This window comes from Cygnus atratus, chromosome 3, assembly GCF_013377495.2.
Source record: "Cygnus atratus isolate AKBS03 ecotype Queensland, Australia chromosome 3, CAtr_DNAZoo_HiC_assembly, whole genome shotgun sequence".
Taxonomy (NCBI): domain Eukaryota; kingdom Metazoa; phylum Chordata; class Aves; order Anseriformes; family Anatidae; genus Cygnus; species Cygnus atratus.
In genome coordinates, this window is record NC_066364.1 from 97,127,508 (window position 1) to 97,151,372 (window position 23,865).

Sequence of the window (23,865 nt, forward strand, 5' to 3'; positions counted from 1 at the left end):
AAGGAGCCAGCAGCAGATTTATCCTTAGTAATTTGTCGGAAATTCACATACTTGTCCAGAAAGCCACCTTATAGAAGTTAATTTCTAATAAATAGTACTTGGCACTTTCCAGAAGACATTACCCCCCTATTCCCAAGCTCCCATACCTAGCATTCAGATTTCAGGTATTATTTATTGGCTCCAAAGTTGACACGAGTCCCTGGAGTTCTGAACGCCTCTCAAATCAGGCAAACAAATTTGTCTGGAGAAGGAACTTTTTTTTTTTTTGAATTGTAGCATGGTTAATCTTACTGGCTTACAGACAGTTAAGGCTCAACCAGGGAAAGCCTCGACCTGGCTCAAGTTTATTCTACTAGCCTTCTCATAAGCTCAGCTATGCACTGTGAATAGTGTATGACTTATGAGAAAAGTCTGCTTCCAAATGTGGAAATTTCATTTTGTTTCTAAGCTGGTTTAGAATGCTGCCATCACAGGTTTCCAGCAACATATCAGTCAATAACTGAGCAAGAAACATTCTCTATGCAGTATGAAAAATTGCTTAACCTTTTAGGCTGGAGCTTTTGCTTTTTTTTTTTTTCCTCTCTTCTGTGTTACAATATGAAGGGTTTTGTGGCTAAGAAAATGACCTGGGACTTTAATGAAAACACAACCAGCCACAAATAGTTCAGGTCTCCAATATGACAGGCTGCATGTGCAAAGGGTGAATCATCTCTTTCTGGACCTTATAAGCTATTTGTAGTTATAGGCATGTGTATGCATGAATGCATATATTATATATGTATGGACACACACTAACTACATAACCATTGAAGTGGGGACAGAAAACACCACTTTCTGTGGACAGCGGTAGTTTGCCTCCTGCACAAAATAAAAATCGAATTTAAGAAGGACACTTGATTTTTTCAACAATTCTGTAATCTTCCTATTCTATTCTTGCATCCCATCGTCTTTTCTGTTTAGGATCTGACTAAGGTATTATGAAATCTTCCAAGATCACTTCCAACTTTTTTTTCCCCTCTTAGTCTCAAGCCAAGAGGAAGAAAGTTGACTTCTTAAGCAACTGTTAAGGGAAGACAGTGAAAATGATTCTTCATCCAGCTAAGCTAAAGAAACCTAGGCTTGTAATAATTAATAACTGCACTCTCTGCCTATCAAGCAAGAAGAATCTGCAAGCTCTAGTCAGCTTTTACAGTGAAATCAACTTGAAGAAATAACAGGAATTCACTTACAAAACAATGGAAATTTCTACTCCAATGACAAGGGTTAAACCATTTATAAGTTGTGACATCTGTAAGAAGTGCCATCCTTCCTCCTCCCCATTCAAGTGGGAGAGTTTCTTGCAGTGAGAAGCAAAGCTAATTTATTAGGACCAGGTGAGCGACTTGTTATGTGATCCTTGTTATGCGGTCTGGGAGTCCAGACACAGGCAAAGTTCAACCCTTTAAGTTTCAAAGGAAGCATGAAAACTATGTACGAGTCAACATATTTCCAAAATGATTCTGAATCAATTTCTAGTATTGGCCCCCTTTTTTTTTTCTCCACGTTATCCTGTTAAACTAACGATTAGGATTATTAAATCACTCAAAGAGTACACAAGACTACAAAGCTTAGACATATAATAAATTCCTTTTTTAAAAAACAAAGCAGTTAAAAGAAAGAATGACTTGCAAGTTAATTTCCTCCTAAAGAACAAACAAAAAACAAAACATCCCAAAAACAAATTCTTTCTGAAATACATATACATGAAGGTAAAAACATCACAGTAATCTTTGCTATGTCATCTGAGAAACAGTTATTGCTCCCACCTGTAAAATCCTGCTTCTTATAAGACTCTCCTGACAGCAGTCTTCTTCCTTTGTAACAACCAGGTATGAGAAGTAAGCTGCAACTTTCTTTCATATGCATGCATCAAATAGTGCTGATGAATTGTGGTAATACAAATACAACAGCCGAATACCGAGAGTTGCTATTAAAATGTCCAAAGAAAAACCTCTGGATATTCCTGTCAATTCTTTCACATAAAAAAAAAAAACTTGGTATGACACTCAATTCGCTCAGTTCTGTATTAACTAGCCAAAGTTTTTACTGATGTCCCAACATTAGAAATCACGTGCTTAAAAAAAAAAAATGAAACCATTAAGTACAGAAAGTACTAGTGAAACAGCTCTTATGGTGTCCCCTACTATCAAAGTTCATGGAGCCTACAAACCAGCAGGTTTGTAAACAGGAGTGAAGGGATCACAGAGAAGGTCTAATATTAAGCACAACTCCAAATTTGAATTGATTCCTCTGCTGAATCAAGTTCAAATTTATTGCGGATAATCAACCTAAAAAGCAACAAATTGACATCTGAGATTTAACCTTCTAGAAAAAGTATACACCCTTCCAAAAAGGCATCAAAGAAAAACTGTCATACCGCTGACCACAAAAGAGTCACTTCTAAGAATTAAAAATTAAAACCGTGAGTATGCTATTCTTTGTTGTTGCTGCTGTGATGATGGTTGTCCTTGCTGTTGCTGAAGACGAACTTGCTGGGAGTATGGATCCTCAAGAGACTTAACAAAAATAGTTGTTTTAGGCCCCGTTTTCCAAACAATACCATTTGAATCTATTACAGAGGACTCTACTGTGATGTTATGGGTGCCAAGTATCACGAAGTTTAACAGAAACTGAGTGCTGAAGTAGTCGTTGTGTGGTTCCACCCTCTGCTCCATTTCATTGCTCATATTGTCAATAGGAATCTGAGAACACATGAAAGGTTAAAACGCCATTTTATATAACCTCCTAAAATAAGTTTTATGTTCTCTGTTTGAAGGACAGGAGGGAAAAAAAAAAAAACCAAAAACCTTTGTCCTCAGTTTTCCAAGACCAATGCACATGCATGCTTGAGTCAGTTTTGACATGCTTTTCATTGACAAATGTAATTTTCTTTTTTCTAATACCTATCAACATTTTTTTTTTTTTAACATCTATTGACAACAATGCAGCTAACACCAAGTCTCCCCCACCCCTCCAGGGTTCTGGTTTTCACAGAGTAATGCTCATCAGACAAACACTACACACTTCCTAGTCCTATTTCAGAAGCAACTACCTCCCGTAACCCCCGAAATCCCCAAACCAACCAAAACAGACCTTTCACTAAATACTATGTTAGCAGAACCTGAACTTCAGGCATGCAATCTTTGATAAAACTGTTCACTTGATTTTAACAGGCATCTTCTCAGGTCCTATTTTATTTGGACAGCCTGTCCTTCTGATTTTCATACTCAAAAAAACCCTTAATATGAGGACTAAGAAGTTCTAGAGGCTACACAGCAGAGAAGAATTTGTTCCTGACTTTTTTCCCTCCAGAGTTTCCCTTGATATATAGCTAGACTGAATTTCCCTCATCTCAAACAAATTTCTAATGACTGGTTCCAAACAAAGTCTCTTCAGTTTGGAAGAAAAGTTGTTACTAAAAAGCTGCAGCAAGCATAGAAATCCCAGATCCCTTCCAAGCACTACGATCAGCTCCCACTGGTGCTTGAGTGTCAACTGTCAAGAGTGAGAGGATTAGAGAAGAACCCGTTAATTTCAACCAGAGGCAAACAAAGAGCAGGGAAATAGAGCAAGAAAGCTTAAGATTCCTCCTGGCCATATTCTACCCATACCTTATAGTCTTGTCCAGATTTGCTCTGCAGCACTGAAGATACATTTAGACAGACTGACTGGATTTTACGGAAAAGGCCTGGTTTAGACCCATGCTGAACCACTCCTTCCACCTTTAAGGCCAATTGCTGATTGTTCTGTACTGCAATAGGTTCTGCTGGATTCCTTGGAGATGGGGATAGAGCAAGCTGAAACACAAGATGCCAGACAAATATGTAATCCTATGCCTCTTGGGAAAACAAAGACAATTCCAGGATGAAATGGAACATCATCTTAGAGTAAAATTTCAAGGAGGGATTTGATAGAGAAACCAGCAGATGTAAACACAGAATTTGTATCAGTGATTACTATAAAAATTAGTAAGCATCATTAGCAATATCAGCCATGGTCTTTGCACCTCTTTCTTTAATTAAACACCTTCAAAATAAGTAAAAGTCTTCTAGAAAACATCCACAAGTAAGCTCTAAGTATATGAAGCTAAGCATAGAAATAAAAAGCTGTAAGAATAGATAATACATATATATCTTAAGGCTTTCACTTTTCCCAGAAAAAGGACCATTTGAGTTAAAAATACAAAATCCACTCAACCCCCCACTCCTGAAGGTGTCATATAGTCATTCTTACTCAGTCAACCGATAAATGTAACAATTTTATTTCAAGACAGTAAATGTTGCTTTTTGAAGGAAAAGGAGAAACAATACAAGCTTATAAAGGCTGCCTTTCCATAGAACATATTTAGCTCTGCAGATGCAGAATCAAGAAAAATTATAGTCAGATTTTATCTTAAGATCCTGCAATTAAAGAACTCAATCCTATTTGGTTGATTAAGTCACAGCCTAGTGGTTCTTAACGATTACATACGTATTATTCAAGTTATGACATACATATTAAGTTATTCCTAACTACAGTACACACCTGGGTTTGCCTGTTAAGTACCTTCACTAATGATATTGAAGCCTTGTGCCTTCAGTAAGGCTTTTCTTATGAAGTAAAGACTCTATAAAGAGAGATTTTAGGCCGCATTTTAGCGGTACTTACCTTAATGCTTGTAGACTGTAGTTTCTGAAAGAAGTACCTTTGAAAAGAAAGGGGTACCTTCAACAAGGCAATGACAGCACTGCACAGACAAGCTGTATGCTGTAAGAAACAGAAACAAAACAAATGAGATGAAATATTTCATAGAATATGGAAAAGACATGCACTCACGGTAATGAAACTGCAGTAATTTCCACTAAAAGTCAGAAATACATTGACATAGTCATATGATAACAGCCACCACGACGACAGTGACTACATTCAGCCTCTGCTTATGTTTTCTCCTTTATGAAGGTTTTCTGCTCAGGATAGAACAAGGAGGACAAGAAAAAGAAAAATGCAAATTATTTCAGTCCTAGCGTTAGAGTCAGCAGCTTAAAACACTCATACACAAAACTCTGACACCCAAACTCTCTAAAATAAATAGTAATCCCCCCCCCAAGCAAACAAGACTGGCATCTCCCACAACTTAATATGGTGCAATAATAGAAGTTTTAAGCCTTTTATCCACTCTTCCTTCCCCTACTGCATTGTACCATCCTTCTTGTTCAGAAGAGTGAAGTGCTACTGAAACCACTGAGCTTAGCTGGCACAGAGACAGTGACAACTAAGTTTACAGGGTTTACCTTAGCTACACTTTACACAACTCATTTTTTTTATATGCAATTTGGAATTGGTAAGGACTGTTGAATTTAGAAAAAAGGCAAATAGAAGCCAGCCATAACAAAGGAACAACCTTGTTTCCATCAACATGCACTTCAGCTTTATGATGTTCAGTAGAAGACAACACTATATTAGCACTGTAAAGGAGTATGTTATCAGCTCACTGTTTGCATTCAGCAAGCTTTACATTGTGTTCTCTGATGACCTGCACTGATAAGAGAAACACTATACTCCAGCAACATAGTATTAACTGCCAACAGCTCAGAAACTGAAGCTGGGCTAGTGCTGGACCCTCCAGCACTGTGTGTGGTGGGGGAAGAACTCCTTCATGACAACATCATGAGTAAACACACCATGCTTCACTATTTGAATGTGGGTGTCATTAGAGATCTGTCAGAGACTTGATGTTATTTTTAGGTATTGTGACATTTATCAACATCTGCCATATTCTTAGCATCAGAATTTTAAAAGCATTGTTTTTAATCAGGCCAATAAGGTTATAGGTATTTTAGCAAACTTTTTTTTCAAGTATTAGAGTATATCCTTAGGGACCAGGCTGTGTGTGCCACTAACAGCTTATGTTAACTAACTAAAGTGTGCTCTTCGGTTTCTTGACCACCATGGAGATATATACATACATACATATATGTGTATATATATATATATATATATATATATATATATATATATATATATGGAGCTGATGGGTTTTTGGAACCTTCATCTACAGAAAATACATTTAAACTATTACTTGCCAAGTAAGACACAGGAGCATACTTCCTGTTGAGGGATTCCACTTCTTCTAGTACACGATTAAATACTGACATCATTCTTCTTTCATATTCACTCTCAACATGTGCTGTTCCATTTGAAGTGTATTCCTGGAAACTACAAAATAAAATATTTTGTTGTACCTAGTATATTTTCCTCATCCTAATCTAGGGCGCTCAATCCCAAACATTCTCAATCAGACCATTTCTGTTACAACTTAAAGTCCATTAAGAAATAAACAGAGTAAAGAGTTTGGCAGACAGATTTATTATTTTTCCACTCTAAGACTTGCACTTTACATTTAAACTCTTTCTTAACTGTAGCTTATCCACCACGTTGTGTCTCCATCCTTTCTCACGTGAAGCTGTTACAGGTCTAGAAAGACTCAGCACACTTATTTCCCCTAGCTTTTATTTAAACCTGCAGCGTTTACAATGTTTTAAAAAGCCTCACAAGTCAAAGAAAAAGGAGAATGTCAGTCAGAGTTAAGAATAAATCTGGAAGCTCTTAATCGCATGTTCTGAATAGAATTCTGCCTCCTAAACACCTAACTTTTTGAAGTCCACAGCTTCATACTTGTAAGAAGTATGATTAATGCATCTTCTGAACAATGCTTAGTTCATAGTAAGTAGGACAGTCATTTGGGGTGTCCAATTTTATCTTCACTTAGAAGAATCACGCATTTATAAAGATATTTATCTGCATTATCTTCCCTTCAATCTCTGACTCAGAATTCAAAACAGTGATTCAATTCACAGTTGCTTCAACATAATTTTGCTAGTGCATACGAGTCCACAGTTAAAAAAAAGTTAAAAGTACTGGATTTACATTAGAAAGCTTAAGCTAATCTAACATGTCTAACATGTCCTTCATGTCTGAAGGAAACTAACATATACCTACTTGTTGCACTTACAATTCTGAGTTAACACAGAATGGCACATATTAAAATACATGGCCAGAGATTAAAAGCTGTTTATTTTAATGAAAGTCTATATCTAAGATGAGTGCAATATAGCTCTCAAGAGCAAAATAAATAATTTTAGAAAAGCAGAATCTGAAACACAGTCTCTACACTGCCAGCTACAGCACAGTAACAGCAGGTGTCCTCAAGCCTACCCTGAGTAAAATCACAAGGGTCCACTGGGAAACTTTCTGAACATTCCTTGAATTCCTAGACTTAAAGCCCCAAGGATTTAGAAATAAAAAGCAAAAGAGTAGGAAGTTAACTATCAAACCTACTTTGCAGATTCTGGATCCAAAATCAGAGCTTCAATCGCATGCGAAATCAACAGGCAGCTCTGCTGTTGTCTGATATTAACAATAAGGAGTTAAGAGACTTACAAACTTGGTTCCTAAAACGAGAAATGCAGTACTACTTACTGGCGCTTTTCCTTACTTCTCTAGTTTTCATGAAGTAATCCTATCACTGTTCCTTTAGGAAACAGAGCAAGCACTGTCGAAATTCCAAGTTTCATACTTGGAAGTTGCAAGTTTTGAGTCATAACTTTTTCAGAAACTAATTCCAAACAACAGTACAGCAGTATCCATTTCCAAATGGATTTAAAAAAAAAGGTACCTGATTTTTAGGTAAACTGCTTCAAAATGGCTTTGTGCCAGCTTTCATAGAAGAAAGGACTGTTAAACTTCATGCTGTCTGCACGAGAAGACAAGAGGACTAATTCTGAGCTTTTAAAAGGATACAGTTCTACATTCCTTAGAGTCGCTGAGTCCGCATCAAAAGATGATTGATAGAGATCACCATACCGTGCAGCCAGGTTTCGGAACTCCTCCATTGATAGTTTCATCTACAGAGACAAGTTACCAGTCAAAAAAAAATCATATATCCAGAAAACCACTATACTAGCATACACAACTGAAGGAATAAGACAACATTCAGGCAGATATAGAAAGCTTTTGTTTCTTCACACAGATAAAGATCATTAAAGTGACAGAGTATTATCCATGCTTTATATGGGTATTTTTCCAGTAACTAAACACAAACTTATCCTTTTTTGGGTTAAAAACAAAAACCATACACAACCTCCACTCTCCCTCACTGATAAACCAAACTGCTGTCTTTCAAAGACTACCGACTGATTCCTTCTTGCAGGCTACATGCATTTAGAAATACACTGCTTTGGTATTCTGTATGGTACCAAGCTGCTTGCCAACACTCACCAGGAAGAATTACAGTGCGAGCCTTAAATGTGTATTTTTACTTTTAACTAATATAATCACAGTACCTGACGTGTTTCAAAGCAAGGTGGAAAGGTCTTGCTGCAATTTTGAGTGTATTGCCTGGGTTACTGCTTGCATATTCTTGGAAACTGTGTGCATGACTGTGTGAAAAAAACATGCTCTGCTTCCCTACAGTTATAGGGGAAAACCAAGGCCCACTGTTCAGTCAGACTCTTCACTGATGCTTTTCAATTCTTTCATCTGATATCTCTGCTGAGAAATAAAATTCATACCAGTTATAGAAGTAACTACACTGAAGAGTGGAACAAGAATACATGCCTGGTTAGAGATGCGTCCACACCGTTGGAGATCATTTCCTGATGTCATAGCAATTGTTGTGGCAATAGCTGGTGGTGGACTTGTTTTTAGGCTGTTGCAGGTACAAATAAGTTGAGAAAAAGCTTGCAGAAGGTCAATCCTGAGTTTCACAAATCCACACTGAAAGCTCAGAGGATTAAGTGGTGTACTAGCAGCCTGAAACACAGTAATAGGAATGTTGGCAATCTGGGTCAAAAACAAACATGGTAAAATAACTTTGCAATGTCACTGAACTGTCTCATCAGACAACTGAACTCTCCAGGTCAATTCCAAAAGCTGTTTTTCAAAACCACAGTTAATGGATTTGCTTGATGTAAATCATTCTGAATATTAAGGCCACAGAAGTTTAGATAATTATCAAGCCGTATTTCAAGTGTATCATCCTTGTGTCTAGTGTGACTTGAGCTGCTACAATACTATTAGGGCACCTATTTCCCCTTTTTCCAAAGGCCAAGTCTTTAGACTTCAAATGACTAGTCCAGGTAGTCCCTGCCATAAGGGAGAACACTGTGTGTTTGCCTTCCAATTTACAGAGGACTGAAAAAGTGATTCTCTGCATGAGCCAGAAGATAAAGAACTGGCTAAAGATACCTGCACCAAAAAGGAGTAATCAACTTCGATTTTCTTGGAATTGTGAAATGGACAGGAACAAAGGCACTTGCATTTGATGAAGACAGGGACAGTTCAGTGACAACCAAGAAGAGTAAACAACAGAACCCCAGGAGGAAAGATGCTATTTTTTAGAAATTATGGCACTATGAAATTCTGTTCCTTAAGAGCTTATCTGACTTGGAGAAGCATCCGTGACAGCTTAAGAAATCTAGGAGGGGGCAAATTGCAGCACTCAAAAGATTTGATACTACTCAGGCCAAAAATCCATTACTTATTTTTTCTATACTGATGGATTTGAGAGGACCACCCTTTTTTCTCTAGCTGAGGGGAAACTTGCCTGCAAAACAAAGCACCAGGACATTATTTTACAGAGAATGGATAAGTATTAAACTTTTCCACGTCTTACCCAGTGCTTCTCATTTCACAACAGCAGAGGCCACTTCTGGAAGCGAGAAGTTACAGCCCTTCTACAATACCTTACCAAGAACCATTTTTTTTTTCTGACAGGAAAACAAACAAGTTTTTCACAAAACATCCCATGTCATCTGAGAACTGGCCTACGATTGACTAAAGTGAGGAAACATCAGCCAACTGCAATCACCTTGAACTACTGGGTTAGATATCAACCAAAGAAAATGTCTTAAACAAGACTCAAGCTATTCTCCACTCAAGCTATTCCACCCCCCTTAGCACTTTACTTTCCGTTCTCCAAGGGCATAACCGTCCCCCTGCCTCCACTTTTGAATAGAAGTTGTTCAGTTTATTCTGCAAGGGTAGTTTCAGAAAATCCTCTGAGGAAAAGACCTCACTGTACTGTAATTACTCCACAGAGAGTTCATGTTTTTATAGAGTGAAGTCTCAGTACTTTAGATCAGAAAATCCAGACATTTTTAGTAGCACAAATCGGACTTGATTCTTGTAAGTGGAAATACAAGCTTGTTTCATTAATACTACAATTTATATTATCTGCTCCCCATATAGCCATGGCCAATAAATGAGTTACAGTTCTTTTTGTGAAAATGACAGAGAAAGTTCTATGGCTCAGTTAAGTTCTTCAAATGATGCCACTTAACATATTTGGAGTTAGTGCTACTTAATTATACAAATGCTTTGTTCAAGTTCTGTATCTTCTCTGGATTACTAGCAGTGAAAAACAAGCAAAGTTTCCAAAGAGATGAGTGTTCTGTGTCAAAAGGAATAAGTCTTACTTCAAAACCCTTGCTAACTATACAAGAAAGCACACTGTGAGACAGAGGGGACTGCGGCTGACAGACTTGACGACAACTCCCGGTCCCATACACCTCTCGTCCATAAAGTAATTGGACTTTTTCCCTCAAGGGGAGAAACTTGCATGAAAAAACATTCTGCATACAGCAATGCAAGAAGGAGGGGTGCACGTATATCAAGAAGGAATTGAGAAATTTTCCGATGAGATCAGACACTGTCTGCATATTTCATCATTGCTAAACTGGGCTGACTGAACATCTGCAACAGATTACCTGGTACAGTGTTTTCCAGCTACAAGGTGGACAACTACACAGGCTTCATCACTTGCACTAATGGTGTGCAGTGCCAACAGTGCTGAGTGATGCTCTACACTGAAACAGAAGCGACAGTAAAGCTGGAGCCAGAGGAAAGAGAGACAGCTAAAATCTTCTGCAGTTAGACTACTATGTGCTCTTTGTGACACTTTGCTCCCCTTTGAAACACTGAGTTATGTAGATGCAAGCAGCGAGTGGCTCCTTTCACAGCTGAGAGACTCAAGCGTGGTGAGAAATTTGTAGCGGTGCAACGAGTCTGCAACAGCCAACCAGCAAACAAACAAAAGGTCACAACAACAATAAAAGACAGCTTCCTCTTCTCTAACCCTCTGAAACCTGCACTTACTCCTGTGGACCACAACGATACAGAAGGAAGTGCTTTTCTGGGTGCAATATGCATGGCAACACAGGAAATTAAGTCAGCAGAGGAGAAGAGATGAGGACAGTAATTCTTCAACAGTAAAAAAAAAAAAAAAAAAAGAAAACTCTAGGAAAAGAGATTAAATTACTGAGCCACAGACTGACCTGTTTCAGCAACAATATTTTCCTGCCTGTATTAAATATAAACATCTAATTAGATGGGTCTCCCCATGTCTTCTAGATGTTAGAGAAATATTGAGGCATGAATTAAAAGCCTTATTCACCCAGCCAACAAATTAAAGACAGGTACTTGAGGAACAATGGAGCTTTCTCTCACAGGACAAAGGCACAAAATTTATGTCCTTCCAGGTTATCTAGGGGCAGTTTATTAATAAATATTAGTATCTGAGCTTTAATAAATACTGATATCTGAGCTGTCATGACACTGACAGTTCTGGTAATTGCAAAAGAAGTAAGCCATTTTATTTAGAAGATATACTGAAATCCATATGTAAAAACTTCTTCATGAAAACCAAAATATGAAGAAGTACTGTAGGAAGCTGGACCATCTTTTGTTAAAGAAGACAACATGAACTGGAGGTCCATATTCGTTACTGCTTTTTGTTTACACAGACACCATACATATGCACATACTTCTTGCTATTTTCCCTACTTTAGAGAAGCAGAAAATATGTGCTTAAAGCAGGTGCCACATGAATTCTGTGGATGTGAGATTGAATTGTCCTCCCTCCTCTTACTGAATTGGTGTTGCTTTATTGTTGGGATTCCATAGGACCATATTGTCAGATACAAGGCAATGTGAACTCAGTAGGAGGAAGGAGGACAATTTAATCCTCTCTGCACCTCAGCAAGCTAGGAGCCAATTCAGACAAATTCCCAGCCTAAATCATTACAACAGCATTTATTCAGCCAATATAAGGAGTGAAAAATTTCGAGTACTGTAACTTCAAGAAAAAAAATAAAATTGTCATATCACATGATTTGATCAAGACAGGAAGTGAGGGGGTGGGAAGGCAGAAAAGAGAGATACTAGCTAGTCAGCTTAGCTATAGAACCTTGTCTCTGAAGATACAGTGGGTTAAAACTGGCTTTTCCTTGCAGTCCTCTCAAAAAGAGGCTGGCAGATGTCAGATATCTGCAAAAACTTTTCACAGGTTTAAGAACAGGAACTAAACAGACCTACAATATACAAAACCACTATCAATAAAGTAAAAGCTCTGTGCTAACCGTCAGTGATGCTATTCCTTTGTGATATGACTTTAAAGCTTCAGCAATGCAAGAAAGTGCTGAGCTATAGTTGTCCTCTTGCAAACCTGTCAGACACTGCTCTGCATGGGAAAATTCCTTCAAACTGTTCAGCCAGAAGTAGAAGTGTTCTGAGGCCACCTGAGTCAGCAGGCTTTGATACAGCTCTCTGGCCATGTCATGGTTACCCTGTAATGACAAGGTTTAGAAGGGGTAAGAAAGAAGGCCATGGGTTTCTAAGTAACAAATACAAATAAGAAGAGTAACATCACCAGAATTAGTCACACTTCAAAAATAAATATAGTGAAACTTCTTTCAGTCATTTGATCATGACAATGCTAACAATAAATAAAACCACAAAGCCTTGTTTTATGGAAAGATCAGCCTGTATGAACTACAGTACTTATTTATACAGGACAGTAAATTTCTAGATTTGTTTCTTATCTTGTCGAGTTGTTTTTTTTTTAACACAAACCAACAAAAACCTGAAAACATCTCTTTCATCCCCACAGTAACACTGGGTTTGGACCTATCAGGTCAGCTTAGAGCTAAAACCAGGAACCCTGACTGATTTATCAAAACAGCACTACGCTGAGTCCTCTCTTCTGCATTATGTACTTTATCTATTTAAAATTACCTCAGCATCTTGTACTAGGGTTTCTATGCAATTCTAACCCCAGCTATAACTTGATGGAAGGCAACAGAAAAACAGTATTTTTTCCTTCCTTTCTTCACACTGAAGAGAAGCACACATCAGGACGGCCTGTATCACCTTCTAAAGAGCAGCTAGGCAATGCAGAGCCCATGTGCTCCAAAAAAAAGACATTTTTGAGGTTGTTACCTTCATCCTTCTCAAATACTTCAAAAAGACAAATGACTAGGAAAACCATCCTGATGGGATAACTCCCCTGAATAGTACATATCTGAATTAGCATTTTAGGGAATTAAGAGGGAACACCATATATTCTTTCCCCCAACACTGGTTTCTTCCTTCTGACTCCTATCACTTTCTTTTCTTTTTCCAGATCAAAGAAATCACTAGTATCCTTCCAACCACACCAAAACATTTTTCTCCAGATGTTTTCACTTACCATTCTGGAAGCCTGCCTGGCTATCCTATAGGCTGTCCATCCATTGGAGACGTTCTCAAGCTGCTGTTTGATAACAGTTTTGATTTCTGAAGATAAGGCTTTCTGACTGGAAACAAATATCACTGTGGCAAGAGAAACCTAGTGAAGAGTAGAAGGATGAAGGAAGAACAGTGGGTTTCAGGAACAAAACAAAAAACAAAGAGAAAAAAAAATCAGAGAAAACAAAAACAACCCAGCCCCATTTCTTAAACTAACAGAAATGGTCTGCTTGATTTTGGACTCAAAACTACATAGAAGACTTAACACGTATTTTAACTGAAAAAGTCTTCTCTGTCATATGTCATTCTTAACATTTGGGGTAACTAAAACATTTGTTGTAAATGACACATATCAGATTACCACATGCAAATTGAGATCTGCCATCTTGTTTTTTCTGTAAGTATTTTTTCACAGACTATCCCAATACTTTCTATAGCTAGCTTTGTCTAAGCACTGCCATCTGCTGGCAAATCTAATGGAACACATATGCCAGCATTCAACACCGAAATCACACCTCATAGAGCTGAACTACATAGTGAAAGTTTAAAAGAAAACTGAAAATAAGGCTATAGGCTGGCACATCAACTTGGGCATAACCAACGGCTTAGGCCACCTTTAAAACAAAAACAAAAACTAAACTAAAATAAAATTCCATCTGTAGTAGGCTTTATCCATCAAGGGATATTCACCAGTAGGAGGTCTTACCAAGAGTTCCTGTTTTTTATCTGTGGCAGATCGTCCGATTACTTTGTAGAGGTCCATCAGATCTCCTAGCATGCCATCTGCTAAGACGGGCAGCTGCATGGCAATAGCTGACAAACAGTGGCACATGAGGATCCTAGCAGCATCCTGGGCACTGTGCAGCTGGGTCAACAGAGACTCAACCACCGACTGGCTCAGGTGAGGACGGCTCTTGACCAACTTCACCATGCAAGTTAAGGTGATCTGCAATTCACACACATCAACACATACAATGAATACAATGTCTACTCGAAAATAAACCAAAATCAGATACTTAACTGAAAGTGTGATTACAGAAATGCAGAAGAGATAGTATTTTCAGAATCACATACCACACAGAAAAGATATCCTAAGAGCCCAAGTCTCCAGCCCTGAGCTCACAGCACAAACATACCACAAATTCAAGAAGCAATAAACTTTTTTTCTCATATCAGCCTTTACAGGTAAATAACTAGACAAAATTCCTGGTAGCAGCTTATGAAGTAAAATAATAAAAATAATAGATCATAGGAGTGTTGTAATCATGTACACATTGCACCCCCATCTCCAAAAAACAGGTTCTCTCCAAAAATTTCTCCATCCTCCAGAGACACCTCGATCCCATATTGAAGTTTACGTTTCCTTACAGCTGTTCATCAGAGGGACGCATCTTTTTTCCCTTATGACAATCAACTTACTCTAGAGCTGAGAGAGGTCATGTTACAGTTGTGTACTACCACTCTGAACTCCAACTACTGGAAAAACACAGAATTTTTTTTTTCCCAATATGCTATGCTTCCACCAAAAAGGATAAGGTGCACATTAGCCCTTCTGCTATACAAACTATTATTGTAACTTACGGCTGTGCTAATGAAAAGACAACAGTAGTGTCACCTTTAAGGTTGCTTGAGCTCCTGGACTGCCATCTTGACTACAAAGAACAAGAAGAGACTCTAAGCCAAAAACTGCATCTTGCTCCAAAGGCAGAAGATCTAAGAAAAAGAAACAGTCAGTCAGTTCCCTGTTACAATTTCTGATCATAATCAGTATAATACTTGCACTGGTGTTGCAGTGATGATAGATGAGTATTTTCCTAATAATTCTGCCTTACTTTATTTTGATTTCAAACAATTCAATCTCTCAGGTAACTATTCAGCAGTCACGTCAACTGTGACATACGTAGGGCCAACATAAAAATTCTAGACTATGACTTCTAAATACCATGTTATTCTTTTGCAACAGACTTTGTTCTAAGAGTTTTCAAAGGCTAACAAGAAATTCAGTAATTTACAGCATAGGTAAGACAAGCTTTTATTTAACAGGAGTTCTGCTGCACCTGGTAATTTTCTATAAGTTAACAGAAGATGGAATCTTACCAACCATTCATAAAATCCTACAAAACTTTTTCTACTAGATTACAGTCCCCATTCTTCCTAACCAGGGTAAAGGATCGGACAGCCTTACAGACAAGACCAGTTAACATGCGTTAAGTGCGTAAGCCTGACTGTAAATAGACTCACTTCATCGTCCTTGCTTTCATTTACCTTTTTCCTGACAAGAGGCTGATATATTAGTTAGAATTCTCACGCCATGAGCTGCAATGCCACGGTTATTATGGTAACAGCACTCCTGTGCTAGTTTTACTAAATCAAATGATCTTGCAGTTGTAGCTGCTGTTCCTAAATAAAGATAAGACAGACAGGACATAAAAGAGCACATTCCTTAATTGTACCACAAATCTTTCAAGCACATTTATGCACAAAACCTACATTGACTTAGGGTGCTTTTTTTGTTTAATTATTTATTTTACTTCACATGTTTTCATCCTATCATTTTAACATGTATTCCAATATACACAAACACAAAAGCCTTTCATGAATGCAAGTTAAACATACACAAGAGAGTATCCAGGTCTAAAGGCTGATGTTTCAGGAACTATCATCATTTTAAGAATGACACATCCTGAATCATTTTGAAATGTCTACTCTTTCTCACACCATAAAGCCTCCATGCTTCATTGTTCAGTTTATTCATACTAATAAACCATGCAAATCCATGGTTTCAAAGCACCTTAAGCAGAATACAGGTTGACCAGTTAAGATGCATGCTGTTTCCTTAGTGTATATAGAGAAGTTTAAAACCCAAAGGTAAACAAAGTTTATTAGTCACAAAATCCAGAACAGAAGCTTAGATTGCAACTGGGTCTATTGGTATATACTATCCCACTTAAGTTTTCATACAGTGAAAACAGCCTAACTGATAATCAGCGTCCCGGACAACAAATAGACTTTAAGAATATGCCACAAAATGTTTAGTGATTGACCTGTTTAACAGTAGGTAGCCAGTCCACCAAAAATGCTAGAAGTAATCATCTGATCTAGTTTTCTTACCTGGAGCACTACTGAAGTACTGTTTAATAGCAATGGTCCCCGATAATGTGGAGAGAACAGATAGCATGCCCAGTTTCAAACTATCATAAGGGGTATGAAGAGCAGATTCACACAACGCCTACAGATTAAGAGAAGGAAGAAGATACAAATGGAAGGAAGTCCCATGAGCTATCTGTATTAAATATTTAGTTGCACTTGCCTGCGAGAAGTTCTATGAATCAGAATTTTTCCCATTGAAAATACTTATACTGAATTCAGAAGTTAGAACTCATGTCCTGAAGGACTGGTTTTAGTAGATTGAGGACATGGCTTGCTAAAAATTGACAGTGGGTCTCGTATGCTAGGAAACACCACTTACAAACCACTTTATTGACTAAAAAACAGTGACAAAAGTATTACCATGTCTCATAGATCAAACATTGCAAAAGCTTTTAAGACAATTCTCCAGTCTATTAGAGCTATATTGAGCATTTTGCCTTAAAACAATCTGCAGGACTGAGGGACAGAGGATATTTGAAATAGTACCTATGAGGAAATCTAGAAGAATTAGCAGGACAGACTGCAGGCTACGGTCAGTTACCTTTGCAGTCAGTAGGAAGAAATGCACCTTCAGTAACTTTCAGAAAGTCATGGTTTAGGAGTTGTCCCTTTCCAATCTAATTACAATGTAAACAGCCAGGATACACGGACATGCAGCACTGTAAGAACTCCCCTTTTTCATTTCTATCTCATTAAACACAAGAACTTGTGTCTTCATTGGTAAGTTCTCCTTAGTTAACACATCTGAAGCAGTCAGCAACAGCACCCTCGAACCAAATGCTGCTCTTACACAGTAGCATTAAACATGTATGTGCTAATATATATACAAAAATACATTATGATCTGAAGCTAACACCTTGAAAAACACCGTGAGAAGGGCCTATGACCAAAACAGGCAAAACTGATGAAAAAAAAAATGTCAAAGAATCAAAGCAGACTTTCCCTTAGCCCACCTGATAAGCGTTAGAGGACAGACACATCTAGAAAATATCTTAACATATATATCCTAATGAACTGCTTTAGGCATCAAAGGCATCAGCTTCTAAAACCTAAGTCTGAAAGTCAGTAAAGCCTCCACAGTCCGAAGACAAAGCCTCCTCTCTGACCTACCCAGACCCAAAATGCTAAAAAGTTAACACCGCTGAAATGGTACCGGAAAGCGGTTTTGCCATGAGAAAAAGAGGGTCTGCCCCAGTCCCTGCTGTATAAACATTTATCAAGTTGTTTAAATATACGGGAAAGAGTTGCCCAACTCAAAATGTTAAACTTCAGAATTCAGAAAGATCTCTCATGACCACTGTATGTGGCTCAGCAAGCAGTAACATGCTTCAGACAATTCATTTGGTTCTAACCCAGTCACTGGTCTATTTCCAATGACAGCAGAACTTTCTCCCGTGCATTTCAACTAGCAAAAATACTTATTTTAAGACATCATATAATGATGAAAGCCACATTACCATGTCTCTCACTTGTACTAAGACAACTACCACCCAGATATAATGGTATAGAGCAGCATTTTGACCACAAAGAATTCATATACCATTACGCAATTCCTTAAAATTCCTAAGAGAAATAAATTTCTGATGTTAAAACATTATGGAGAATGAAGCATTTCACTAAAATAAAAACCTCCGCACACTAAATCATCATCTCTTTGTACTGGAGACAAAGAAAAGCATGTGTTATTTCTCATGTGACTATTAATATAAGAAAAACTACATATTTTTTCTCCCCAATTGCCTTATACTTCAATGACATATAGCAAAAGTAGCTTTCCAAGAGTACTAAAATCAGATAAGCAGAGCTATAAGCCTCTGCCATTAAGCTTTTGAAATATTTACTTTTCCAATTAGAATCTAATCTAACTTGAAGTTATTTTCTACAGTCATTTCTACCAGAAAAAGGGAAAGGCAAGGGGGGAAAGAAATGTAAATGTACAACTGCAATTGAAAGACAGATGCAATCTTATTTCCAATGTAACAATGGTTTCCCCAGATAATGCAGATACGCTATAAACACCTTTTAGGAACTCATTCATACAAGAAGAGTCACAAAGACATTACTGAAAATGACCCATTGATTCTTAGCGATAAAATCAAAGTTACTTTCATCTGTTCAAGTATACCTTGCTGGATTACATGCTTTGACACACCCACAGACGTTCTGTGTTACATGACGGCATTAATACACGTTCAGTATCATAGCATTAACAAAAACATTCATCTCCCATGTCTACTATCTTAAATGAGTTTGTCAGGTGCAAAAGTTATTTCCTTACGTCAAAAAGGCCTACTACATGACAAATGCCTTTCCTCAGTTGTAATACTTCAGTTAATCATTACTACTTGGCTACTCTGGCAGATTTTGTCTGTATTAAGGATATGGAGAGGCACGTTCTTCCTTCACTTCCAAAATCATTCTTTTGGAAAGAGTTCTATAACTAATTGCAAAGTTTCATAATAAACTTTAGCTTAAAAATACACTTTAGCTTAAAAATGCATAAACCTGAATATTTTCTCTAGTCCACGTATGCGGTGTCTTGTTGGCCAACAGCTTTAAATCTTGGATTGCAAGCCTCTTCACAGCCTTCCTGGGGTCATTCTTCAAGTACTGCAACAGAAGCTGGACCTATAACAAAGTAAATTAATTAAGAGAAAGAGATGCTACTAGAAGGAAGCCTTTTCAAAAGTACTCAAGAAGGAACTTTGGGAATATTCCTCTAAAACTGCTATGCCCTACCTGTCTGTTTGCTTGCTACATGGCAAAGCCTCTACTCAGTCTGTGATTCCCTGGCAAGATTCCAGCCAATTCCTGCTATTCTCTCCCCCTCTGCTCATGCACCGTGTTTTTCACTGCCCTGCGTACCCAAGAAGCCCTGAGAGCTGTTTCAGCTCTTACAGAAATACTAGTAAAACATTTCCAAGAACCTCAGTAAACACTTTACATTGTCATGATTATACTATTAGCAAGTATTCCAGGCATTTGACACTAATTCAGGTGCCTACATAATCTGCAGTTAAAAGAGAGCAGTAGATGTACTATGTATGTATTAGCAGCTACCAAAAAACCCCAAACAGATTAAAAAATAAAAAAAAAAAAAAACCACCCACCAGCACATGAAGTATTTATCTCAAATTAATTGAAATGACACTTAATGAAGTCTCCTTTGTTGCATTAATTTTTTGGAGATTTGGAGATAGAACAACCAGCAAATGGGAGACTGCATGAACGTATCAACTGTGGTTTTGCTCTCCAACTCCATTCTGGCTACTCAACTTACATAAGCAGCATAGTCTGCTGTGTTGCGGAAACAGCCTAAAACACCATCTTACTGCCACAGAAAAAAAGCACATCGAGTGTTCTAGTGTTGTTTCAGTTGGCTTAGATTCAGTACTATCTCTGAAATACAGACATCAGCGATTCGAAGAAGTTTCAGACAGATCAATGCTATTAGTCTAACAGTAACAGACACCAGCATTCCATAGCTGTATGGCATTAAAGGAAGGCCAATAATTTTTTTTATGACTACTTTACAAGGATTAGTTAGATGGATCTCAAATGTCGCTGTGTTCAGACTTGCTATATAAATCATATCCACAAAGCACATTAACAGAACATAGAAGCATTGTATTTTTCCATCATTGCTTTCCCACAACTTGGTTTATAGACATAAATTATAGCAACAGACTCAAATTCTTCAGAGTCCATCAAGAAACACATTTTTGAATGCACTCTATGCAGTTGAATTATTCATTTCCTTGCATGCAGGGAAGGTGAAAGGCATACCCACTACCCAAGAGAACATACAGCAGTAAGAAGTGAAGCATGGGTTCTACACAAAAGATGGAGGTTTTCAGATTAAAAAAAAAAAACAAAAAACAAAAAAAGACTTGTTTGCTTTCTTAATTCACTTGATTTCCAAGAAAGACAGTTTATAAGCTATACAGAAGGGTTCCTACATTGAAGGGGTTATCTGGAAATATCAAAGTGACATCAGTTTTAGAGTACTCTTTCTCTATAGTATGTAGTGGCAATCAGCATATCCTTTAATAGATTTTCAACATCACCTAGCATCTGAGTTTTTTTGGTTTGGTTTGGTTTTAAATGTACTTTGTACTTTAATTTGAAGGAATGAATTCAGAAAGAATTACCTGCTTAGGAATGTCAACCAAAGAAGAAGCAGCAAGTAGAGTAAATGTGTGAAGAGTAACAATGACCATCTTGGTAGAAGGATATGATGTTACCAGCTGCTGAAGCAGCTGTCGGGAGCTGGAGGCCAGGCTAGCATCATGATGCATGTGCTGTAGAATAGGGATCAACTTCAATTTCAAGTCCACAGGTGTGGCTAAACCTGTAACAGGGAACAAAGACATTGCCAGGCTATTAGTCCGCTGTACTGTCTTTTGGCAGTACTAAGACACACAACACTCTTGCTATCACCACTTAACGTGGATCGTGCAGACACCTGCATTAGTTTCAAATAACTCGTCCACTGGCTACCAGCATAACCATAAAAGTACCACACACTTTAAGAGTTCTTTGGAAAGGTGGCTCCTTGCCTCATTGCAGGTAATACACATATTAATTTATCTGAAGCAACCTGCAATAGTGTTATAGAATCTCATTCACCAGAATACAGATGAGCTTTTATTCTTTACCAAAGCTATGATAACTTGGATTTTAAGAGCCAGATAATGGATTATTTCTCAGCTATTTTAATTTCAAAACAGGAATTATTTGAGGATAAGGACAACAGTATTCTGATATCTGATATTTATATATGGATAATAAAGAATTCTCAGAGTAATTAGAACTTTTCTTTTTATCATTCAGTATTTGTATGTACCTTGAATCATCTCACTGATTTTGTTACATATTCCTGCAGCAAAATCCCTGTAGAGAAAAAGACAAAGTACCGGGTGAAATAAAAATAAACTGATTATTATTGTTATTAATAATAAAAATCAACAGAAGTACTGAACCTTGCATCTTAATAATAAAACCTTTTACAAGACTGCTTGCCCAGTCTTAAGGGGTTTTGGAACTCCTACACACGGGAATGATCAAATGATAAAAAGGAAGCTTTTAAATATGTATCAAAGTGACAAGCAGCATTACGCATAGCTGCCAACTATAATTTCTGTAAATAATAATCCTCGATTAAAGTTGCTCTATTGCCTTGCATTCCCATATTTATGACCTTTTCATTAGTATTTTAGAAAAAAGCTTCGTATTAAACTCGATTCAGACTTTCCTACAATACTGTTATTACACATAATTATTATAAATGACTTAGCTGGCACCAGAGGAGAAAATACTACATTTTGTGAGTGACAGTGTCAATGGAGTTCCCATTCTTTGTAATATGAAAAATGGAGAAAAAATTACATCTTACTTTGATTGTGCAGAAAAGTTGGCAGCAGCAAATATAGCAGCTTCAACTTCCACATTATCATGGGAATCCAAACTCTGACGAATACTGTGATGTGCATTCTTCCTTTCAGGAATAATAGATGCCATGCTGCCCAACATCCTACACAAACAGATCACAGTGAGATCAGGAAGCACAATGACTATGAAGAAACGCAAGATGAAACCAAACAGAAACATGGAAGGACTGCTCTAAAGTTTCAGTTTTTATATAAGTATGTGTTCCTTTCATGCTGATTACAGAAACAAACAAACACTAATGGTAGGCAATGTAAAAGTGTTGGCCTGAGTCTTATGTTTGTCATTCAATAAAAACATCAATTACATTTTGGTACCTTTAGCTTGAAAGGAAAAAAGCGATAAGCTTCAAGAATTCTTATAAAACTAAGAGCATGCTTTGGCACTAGAAACACCAAGCATTTTTAAGATGCTTTTATGAAAAGGATCTGGGAGTTTTGACTGACAGCAAGCTGAACATGAGCCAGCAGTGTGCCTTGGAAGCCAAGAGGGCCAACCGTGTCCTCAACTGTGTCCAGCATCAGCTCTGCTTTCACCTGTATGATAAATGTAGAAGACAACTCCTACACTTCATGCATGGCAGCTGCAGATTTTCTTATTGCAGATCAGTACACTAATAATCAGCTAGAGTGTTGAAGTACGTTACGTTCATTTATGCATACATACCGAAGTGTAATAGCCCGAGCCACTGGATCATTACTATGAATTACTGAAAAAACTCTCTTCACAAACTCATCCACGTTGAGGATCTTCTCTAGGTGCTTCTCACTCTGCTGAGTAACTTTCAGCACACAGAGCCTCAGGAAGTTGTTTCTATCAGAAGACACGTGCTTATCTTTATCAGGCTGCTTTATAATGCAAATTCAAACACCTTATGTACAAACTAACGAGTTATTATGAAAACGACTGATACAAACTTATTGCTTCTGAGGCTTAATAAAAAAAGGTAAAGCGTATGCTTTAGAAATGGCACGTTTAAGCGGGCTGATTTAGAGAACGGGATATTAACAGGACATCGTTTCGTAGCTTTGTTAGCGTTACATCTGGGCCCAATTCTCTTCCGGGTAAGTTAACCCGTTGCCAGCAGTGGAGCGGAAGCAGACGCCGGTGCCCCGCACGCGTTGGGATCCGGCTCTCCTGGAGCAGCCCGGCAGGGGTGAAGCCAGAAGGTGTCACCGCTGCCGCCAGGCGTGCGCGCATTCCTCCTGCCCGCCGGCCCCGCAGCTCACACCCCACGGCAGCACCAAGCGGCTTCCTGCCCCGACCCGGCGCCGCTTACCCGACCCTGAAGACGTCGGCCAGCTTGAGGAAGGCGGAGTTGATGAGGATGGGGAAGGGGTACTTCTGGAACAGCCGCGGGAAGCGCACCACGGCTTCGCACTGCTCGCCGAGCTTCCCGGACCGCAGGCCTAGCACGAGAGCCAAGGTCACGGCACGGGCAGCCCTGCGCCCACCCCCCAGACACCGCCTGCCTCCCTCACCCACCCTTGTCGAGCTCCATGAGGGCGGAGTTGGCGTCCAGCTCCTGCTCGCCGTACCCCGCCTCGGCCAGGAACGACTTCCCGCCGCCACCCGCCATCGCCGCCGACGCCGCGCACGCGCAGCCGTCCCCGTCCACCGCCCCCTCCCGCCACCTACCCCGGGGTGAATGGGCGGCGGGTGGGCGTGGCCCGCGCGGGGCTCGCC

At 38.5% G+C, this 23,865-nt stretch overlaps 1 protein-coding gene across 1 annotated transcript; it reads right to left on the minus strand.

Annotated features, from left to right (window-relative positions):
* Positions 1-583: 583 nt before the first annotated feature.
* INTS7 (integrator complex subunit 7) lies at positions 584-23,794 on the minus strand. Its single transcript, XM_035557817.1, has 20 exons — positions 23,665-23,794; positions 23,459-23,588; positions 22,846-22,992; positions 22,127-22,264; positions 21,578-21,624; positions 20,883-21,082; positions 19,237-19,359; positions 16,693-16,810; positions 15,847-15,981; positions 15,197-15,294; positions 14,288-14,527; positions 13,544-13,681; positions 12,435-12,641; positions 8,635-8,829; positions 7,819-7,922; positions 7,357-7,425; positions 6,102-6,234; positions 4,687-4,785; positions 3,651-3,836; positions 584-2,741 (listed from the first exon to the last, which is right to left on the minus strand). The coding sequence occupies exons 1-20, from the start codon at positions 23,756-23,758 to the stop codon at positions 2,454-2,456; spliced, it is 2,889 nt and encodes a 962-aa protein (XP_035413710.1). The 5' UTR covers positions 23,759-23,794; the 3' UTR covers positions 584-2,453.
* Positions 23,795-23,865: the final 71 nt, after the last annotated feature.

Excerpts from the sequence above, each read along its gene's own strand:
- INTS7 (XM_035557817.1), bottom strand. The coding sequence starts at position 23,758 with ATGGCGGGTGGCGGCGGGAAGTCGTTCCTGGCCGAGGCGGGGTACGGC. Across the intron at positions 22,993-23,458 it reads GCCGACGTCTTCAGGGTCGG|AAACAACTTCCTGAGGCTCT; the intron begins GTAAGCGGCGCC and ends GTCTTCTGATAG. Across the intron at positions 15,982-16,692 it reads GTACTTCAGTAGTGCTCCAG|GAACAGCAGCTACAACTGCA; the intron begins GTAAGAAAACTA and ends ATCTTTATTTAG.